Source organism: Apaloderma vittatum, unplaced genomic scaffold (genome assembly GCF_000703405.1).
Source record: "Apaloderma vittatum isolate BGI_N311 unplaced genomic scaffold, ASM70340v1 scaffold17170, whole genome shotgun sequence".
Lineage (NCBI taxonomy): Eukaryota > Metazoa > Chordata > Aves > Trogoniformes > Trogonidae > Apaloderma > Apaloderma vittatum.
In genome coordinates, this window is record NW_009695192.1 from 1 (window position 1) to 7,732 (window position 7,732).

At 40.3% G+C, this 7,732-nt stretch overlaps 1 protein-coding gene across 4 annotated transcripts in view; it reads left to right on the forward strand.

Annotated features, from left to right (window-relative positions):
• Window positions 1–5,565: 5,565 nt before the first annotated feature.
• Window positions 5,566–7,732, forward strand: part of ANXA11 (annexin A11) — a 14,091-nt gene continuing 11,924 nt past the window's right edge. For 2 of the 4 annotated variants that reach the window (XM_009870412.1, XM_009870428.1), the window contains exons 1-2: window positions 5,566–5,617; window positions 6,754–6,870. In XM_009870412.1, the coding sequence (XP_009868714.1) occupies window positions 5,566–5,617; window positions 6,754–6,870 (169 nt within the window). Of the gene's footprint in view, window positions 5,618–6,753; window positions 6,871–7,732 lie in introns of those variants that run through there. The other 2 variants (XM_009870420.1, XM_009870436.1) reach the window with 2 other exon arrangements.

The following is a 7,732-nucleotide window of genomic DNA, read 5'->3' on the forward strand; positions in this document are numbered from 1 at the left end:
TAGATGAATATATAAATCCCTGAAGCATTAGTCAGCATAATTCAGACTATATTTATAGCGTGACTCTTTTTTGCAACAAATCATGTCATATGACAAATTATGAGTTGGAAATAGAACAACTGCATTTTATTATTTCCTCAAACATCTCAAACCTATTTTAGTATTATTTCTTGCCTGTTGTGTTGTTAGGGAAGTGTCTTCATCTGTGTTGTCATACACGTTTCAACTGTCTGTATTGTAACTATTCGAAAGACAACATTGCAAGAGTGTGCTACAAAAGGGCTTGGATCAGGGCAGAGTAGGAAGCCAAAGTGAAGTTGACCTCCTGGAATTAACTCATGTTAATGGAATTAACTCACGTTGTGGAATTATGTTAATTATAAATGCATGTGGATCTTGAGAGTCCATGCAGCTCAGTTAAATTCTTTGAGTTTTGTCACCTTAATTGTATATGCAGGGACTGATAAACCCAGAGAGGTCTGCAGTTGTCCCAGAAAAGTCACAAATGCTGGATGAAGACCAATAAAGGTTCCTAAAGGTGCTGTCTAAAAAGAAGTTTCCTGAGTTTTGACTGGCACAAACCCAGCTGCATGAAGCCATGTTGGAAGGGGAACCCATTCTACTAAATTAGTTGTTTGGTTGTGAAAAGGAAGACTAGGCAGGGAGTCACATACACAGAAGACTTAATGGAAAACCAAATTGCAGGGGTTTTTATCTGTCAGGATGAAAACTGCTACACTGGGTACAGGAGAGAACAACTTCAGTGCTGCAGTGCATAAGTCAAAGATGTTGCTTAGGCTGTTAAAATAGCAGTTAGATAGTGTGATGCTGACTGTGGCTTGTCCTTGTCTTGCAGAAGCACAGTGCTGGATGCCTCAGTTCACCTCTGATGAAAATCCACAGCGTATTGTGAGGTGATAAATTCTATTCTGCTGGTTTCACAATCAGGGATCGGTCTTGGAGCAGGTTCCGTGATTTATAGCTTTAGGCAGCCTTTTGTACTACATCCTGGTAATTAACCTGGAGGATGAGTAGAGGCCAAAGGTTTAACTTTACTAGGTGTTCCCTGGGAAACGGGCATAATTAAATAAATTATTTGAACAAATAGAGGTTTGGTCTTTTCATCCTTTTTTCCCTTGAATTATTGGGCCTTGGCATAGCTGGACCCTGAACAGCAGCAACGAAAGAAATTCCAGGAATGCAGTTGCTGAGCTTATTTCTGTTGTACCTTGAAACAGAAGTTTTCTGGCAGCCTTAAAATTTTATTCTTTACTTCTGCCATCATTGTGTGGTTTGTGTTTTTGTTATCTCCAGCTGTGGTCCTTTTCTGCTGTGCTGTGGCTAGGAGGAGTCCCATAAATTCCGCATTGAAGTTCCTTTCTCAGAGATTCCCATTGGAAGTATATGACAGATATACTTTCTGTACTTTCTTTACTTTTCTGAACAGTTCCCTGTTAGCTTTGCCAAAGCTGCAGGAAAATGCTTGAGAGCCCGAATGGTTCATGGCTGGCAGTGTGAAGCGAGAGAGCGATGTCTGCTGCGGGAGCAAAACCTCAAATCTTTATTTAGAGTTTTGAGGTGGACCTGCAGCGTGAACACTGGGAATAGGCAGGAGACCTTAACAGTATTTGTTCTGTATTTTCTACAAGGCACTCCCTCTTTCCGTGAGTGGTTTGGTTGTTGGGATTTTTTATTTCCTCTTGCGCACTGCTTCTTATATGACCGAGCAAACACAGACCATGCTGTTCCTGTATCCTCCCACACAGTATTTGCAGAGTCGCATGGACTTCCGCGCCTTTTGTCCCCTGACCTGTGTCACCACTTCATTGTCAGCGGGCAAGAGCCGCTTGTTGCTAAGGATCTTCGTAAGGTGTGGATGCAGGAGAAGAAATTTGGGAAGATGGGCTTAGAAGATGAAACGGAGACAAGGTTGTGGGAATGATTGAGAAAATTAACTCAGAGGGGCAAATACTTGCTGAATGAGAGAAATGGCCAACAGAGACTTGATGAAGTACAGAAAAGGTGATGATCAGGGGATTTTTTGAAGGTGAGAAGTTGGTGTGTTTGTAGGTCTAGTTTGCCTGGAAGTGAACCAATGTGGGAAGAATTTCCCTTGGAAAAGTCCTGGACAAAAGCAGTATTCAAAAGAAGCAAGCAGAGCATTTATGTATATTTTTATGTGTGTATATGTATATAGTAACATTTTTTCAGATTGCTAATGACGTTAGCCATTATTTCTCAACCTCAGCTTTAATTGCCAAAAGGCTCTTTTATTGTTTTTTTTTTGTTCAAAATGAACTAAATAGCATTAAAAGCTAGCAAATAACCCTGCTAAGAAAAACGTCTATCTCATTGTTACCCACACTCCATCACAAAAAAACCCCCAACAAATGCAAACACCCAAGCCTTTTCATCTTAAATTTGTACCTCCAGCTTTATTGAGAAGGCATCCTGTTTTATTGTATTTACATGTGAAGTTTAAATTATTAAATAAAATCATGGTTGCACAGGAAGAAAAAGATTCATTTCAGTGCTAATTTGTTTATAAAACATGTATGTGTTGACTAATAAGTGTTATGTATGCTAAGAATCTGGGTTTTGTTTTGTTTTGTTTGAGTGACTTGAGTAATAATCATTCTTTCTTATATCGGTGCCATGGCTCTTACATAGAGCCAATTACAGGTGGAGGAAGGCTCTGAAGTGTCAGGTTGCCTTCTCTTGATTTTTGTGTGTGTGTTTTTGTGGTTTGTTTGTTTGGGGTTTTTTGTTATTGTTGGTCTCTCTCCACTTCCATACACCTGTACCTGCCTGGAGGCAGGGGTGGAGCAGAGCTGGCAGCCTCACATGCCTGCACCACCTGGTACACCCACACCTCCTCAAACACCTACCCCATCACAGCGTGTGGCTGGGCCCAGCAGCTCCCTCCAGCAGACAGACACACCTGTGTGCAGGCTGTTAGAGGAGCATGGCAAAGCGCCAGGAGGGAGGAAGCTGCCTGCTCTTTTTCCGGCAGAGGAGGAGAATAAGCGTTTAGTTTTCACCTCTGATCAGAAATTGTAAATTTCTGTGGTTTGGCCTCAGGAGCTTGGGGTCTTGCTAGTCCTTATATGGGTAACAGCAGGTGTAGCCTCCAGCAGCTCTGATTCCCTCGGGATAGCAATATCTTGCAAGGGCTCTTTGGATGGATTTTATAGTCTGAATTTGTATCCATTTTATTAAAGTGTCCAACTTTATCAAGTTACGTAAAGTTGCAGTGAGGTGTGGTGGCATTTGAAGGCGTTCAGGCAGGAATATTGTCTCTCTAGAGCATTGAGAGAACTGTTGCCATGCCTTTGTGCTCTTTATTGAGCATCGGTGAATATTCAAGAATAACAGTCTGTTATTTTGCTGAACTTCAGCGATCACCAGGAGACACCTTTTTCCAGGCTTTAGCATTAAAAAGGGACACAGACAGAAACCACACCTTAACATAGGATACGCATTGGGCACACAAAAATAAATTTGATCTCCCTGATGACTGCTGCGTGTGGAGTTTGTGCCTCCCTGTTGATATTTCACAGGAATTGTGTCCTGGATTTGGTGCTGTAGGTCTCATGCACTGTGTTCACGTATGAAATAAAAAATTACATAGATCTTAGTCATGTAGAGAAGTGTTTGTATAATCAAAAGTTTGTTTTCTTTTTCAGCTGTAGCAACCTTGATATTTAAGTTATTCTAAAATTGCTAGGTAGCACTGAAGAGAAAGATATCATTGGAAACCAAGGCTGAAGGAAATGTGGGAAAAACATTTACCATGTTATGGAGAGCATCTTGTAAGCGTCTGATACGATGTAAACATTTCTGTGAACCTTTACCCTTCTAATATAACCTGTTTCCAAATGGTGCCATGTTAGTTAATCTGGAGTCTGTTCCTACAACTGAATGTGCAGAATGGGGCCATGATGGTTGTGGGTGGCTTTGCCTTGCTCGGACCTTTCTTGAGGTTTAAATGTAGCCATTTATGATTAGCAGTTTACTGATGTAAAGCCTAATTCTGTAAAACCGTCAGCAAGTTTGTTTCCCAGCTGTGTGCCTTGGCTGGTTTCCTGGTGTGTGGAGCTGGGTGAAGGGTTAGCTCTGTTACACCCGTCGGAGGAGGAGAAGGGGGTAATGGTGGGGTAATGGTTACACCCCTGGCTAAACCTGCCTTGCAGTGATATTCATGAAGGGGGTGGAAAATGAACAAAGGGCACAAGTGGAAGGGCAGTACTTCAGTTAGAATGCACAGAAATATTTTTTTTCCAGTTAAAGGCATCTCTTATATAGATTTGCTGGTGAATAAGCTTTTTCTAATGCTGAGAAGCTACATTCAGTTGTTTGTTGAGTGTGTTAGACACTTTGCACACTGGAGTAGAGGTAAGGTAAGGTTACAGCTTTTAGTCTGCTCTTTTCTTGTAATTTCTGCTAGTTCATTTTGTTCTACTTACATTTAAATGAGTACATGCAGCATGAAGTCCAAACAGTTTTTAAAAATTGAATATTTCCTAATTGTATTTTCCTTCAAAAAGAAAAAAAAAAAAAGTATTTTTCCATTTCGCTGTTGCCGCAAAAGAGCCATGCAAACTAGAAAGGGAAGTTAACATGATTATGCAAAATGAAACCAGCACCTGCCTCCAACCAAACCCAAAACAAAACCCCATAGCTGAAATCCAAAACATGGCAAAAGAAGGCAGGTGCAAAAGGCAGTACCTTCTGGGGAAAGAAAGGAAAGAAATACTACTGTGTGCACAGCAGTTTAAAAATAGACTGGAAATTGTGACTAAAAATAACCCTGAAAAAGTTAAGACTGATTGTGGATGTTTTCTTCATCTAGAACAAGCTCCTTGAGTTACTTTTGCCATTCTTCCTGATAGTTTAGAGTAAGACTTTCTGTATTATGGAAAATGACGTTCATTTTGTCCTTCAGTTAGCTGTCCGTCCTTTTTGACCTCCACTTCTGTTTTGGACATGTAATGACTTTGTGCACTTCTCTGCTGACAGAGGCCTGATCAACTTTGAGAGATCCAATTTGTTCTAGTGATCTTATCCTTTCAGTAAACCCTTCATATTTTATAGCACTGCTGTAACCATGAAGTGTGTGTCTGACCTTGCACTTTTGCAGACATTTGCATTTAAATGCCCTCTAGTACTTCTCATACAATTGCTCACTTGAAGAGGTGGCTTGTTTGTGAGATGATTTTCTGCTCTTGGTTAGTAAGACCATTCTGTATAAGGTGGAAACTTCTGGAGACTTTAATAGTGCAATAAAGTAAGCATTTTTGGGGAGTACATCCTCTAACAACATAATAGACAAAGCGAGCAGTAGGTAGTAACTGTAATGAATAAGATATCTGAACGTGCATATTGGTCCAGCAAAAGGAAAACGGGAAGAGATTTCTCAGGGACAAGCCTGTGTGACTTGTGCAGTTTATGTCTGAATTTTGATGACTGACTAATGCAAACATGTTGCCTGTTAATTTTATGTGGTATAATTTGTGAAACATTACAGAAACTAACTGCATCACACGTCCTTTTCAGATCTGTGCGATGAGTTACCCTGGCTATCCCCCAGCGGGTGGATATCCACCAGCAGCCCCAGGTAAGTTGTTTAGATGAAGTAAACATTAAATGGCAGTGGTGGTCCTATCTGGAGTGGAAAGGTGGCGTGACAAAAAGCAAGACTGTAAGGGGTTTTGTTAGCTCACTAAAGCTTTCTATATTCTCTTGTTAAGTCCCATTTTATCTTGACTGGGGATACTGATGCATATAATATGGGTGCTCTAACATGCTCATGTAAGATTCATTTTCATCTCAAATGAAGCACACAGCACTAGGAGATGGTCATAATTTGACCAAAATCAGTAAACATCAGGGAACAGTGTGCTGTCAGTATTTAGTCTTGAAGACAGCTGATGACTAAAATGGGTATGGAAAGAAATCCAGTCACACAATTTAAAACCATATTCCACCAAAAAAAAAGGACTTTAATTATGACATTATCCCTAATTCACTGTTCTTAGGCAGATGGTTGTATATGGAAGGGAGAGGGCTGTTAAAAAAGTTATCAATTATAATAATGTAAAGCTGATGAAATTATTTGCTTGGTATCAATGTGAACTTTATAGTTGTTGGTAAGGAACTTTACAGCTGTTAATACTGTTGGTAGAAAGAAAGACATGGAGTCATATGGGTGTGGTGAAATGTAGAGTTAGAGAAGCTAACTTGGGAAGGGGAAGCAGTGTAGTGAGGAGCCAGAGTAACCTCATCAGAATATTTTGGCTTGCTTAGACTGCTGTGCAGACAAGACTGTACTGCTGTGTGCAGCCAAGTTTTGTGACTTTGGTAGCTGTGAATGTACTGTGTTATGCACTGTAGACATCTCTGAAATTAGCAGCCTAAAAGAAATTAATACTATCTTTATACTGGAGTACCCAGATGACTGTAGTTTAAGAGAAACTGCTCTGTAATCAAAGGATGATGTTTACATCTTCAGTGATAACCTTCAAATATGTTTAGAGTTGTTTTAAATGAGAGATTCAATGATAACTAGCATGAACTATCCAGTGAGACCTCTCTTTATATCATAATTGCACTGCTACCCTGCACCTCTTCAGTTGATTTTCCTTGTCACAAACTGCTTGTGTTGAACAGACCTTGCATTAGAAACATAAGTAGTAAGGAATAAGTTTTGAAAGGTATAGTTTGTTGTTTCAGCACAGCTATGTTTCATTTCAGGTAGCAATCCTTGGGGTGGTGCTGCCTTTCCACCTTCAAATCCACCTCCAATTGGTCTAGAAAATGTGTCTGGTTATGCCAGTCAGTTCAATCCCAACTACATGGCTGGAATGGTGAGTTTGGTTTCATTTAATGTGTTTTACTGTGGTTTCCTTAACTGCAAAGATGTGTTTCTGGCATTACCACCAAGATGTTTTATTACTTGGGTTCTGTGCCTTCATGCCTAGTCTGTTTAGGTGTTGAGCCTACCATCCGTATCACCTACGGAAGGAAGTGGTTGCTGCAAGTTATTTCTTATTTTAGGAAAGCACACCACTAATTAAATGTTGATTTAAGAGCTTAACTTCAGAAGTCATGGATGTATATGACTTGTCTCTTGCTGTGCAGAGAAGTAGGGGAACAGTATTAACACTGCATATCTGCTGTTAATATATTCACACTGGCAAACACGGTCCAGGTTTTGCCTATTACCTGGATTTTGGAGAGTCTGGATAAGGAACCAGGCTATGCAGTTTGAAATATTAGTGGCTCATCTCTGAAAAGAACATGGGATCAGCTGTCTCTTATAAACACCAGTGTTTAAGAGGTGACAGTAAAAATTTTTACATTGAAGAACATGCAGATGTTTTCAATGTGCCTTTCTTTTTTATAGAGTACGAGTGACACTTCTCACAACTTAGTCTTCAGAAATCTGTTATGCTGCATAGTGAATGCACAGTTTGTAGGAAGACATTTGCATTCTAGGTGCCTTTCTGTGACAACAATTAAATGAAGTGATTTGGCAGCCAGCAGTTGAAATGAGCAACAAACTGTCTAGGGCACACATAGCAATATCCACAGCAACTAGCTTCTAAGAATACTGCAGTCGTCAAACGTCAGTTGTTCTTGTTCCTCTGTAGAAGAGGGTTGGAGTATGTCATGTGAGAAGATGTTATTGCATGTGGAGGGTCCTTGTGGCAGGGGGGGGGGGGGGGGCGTT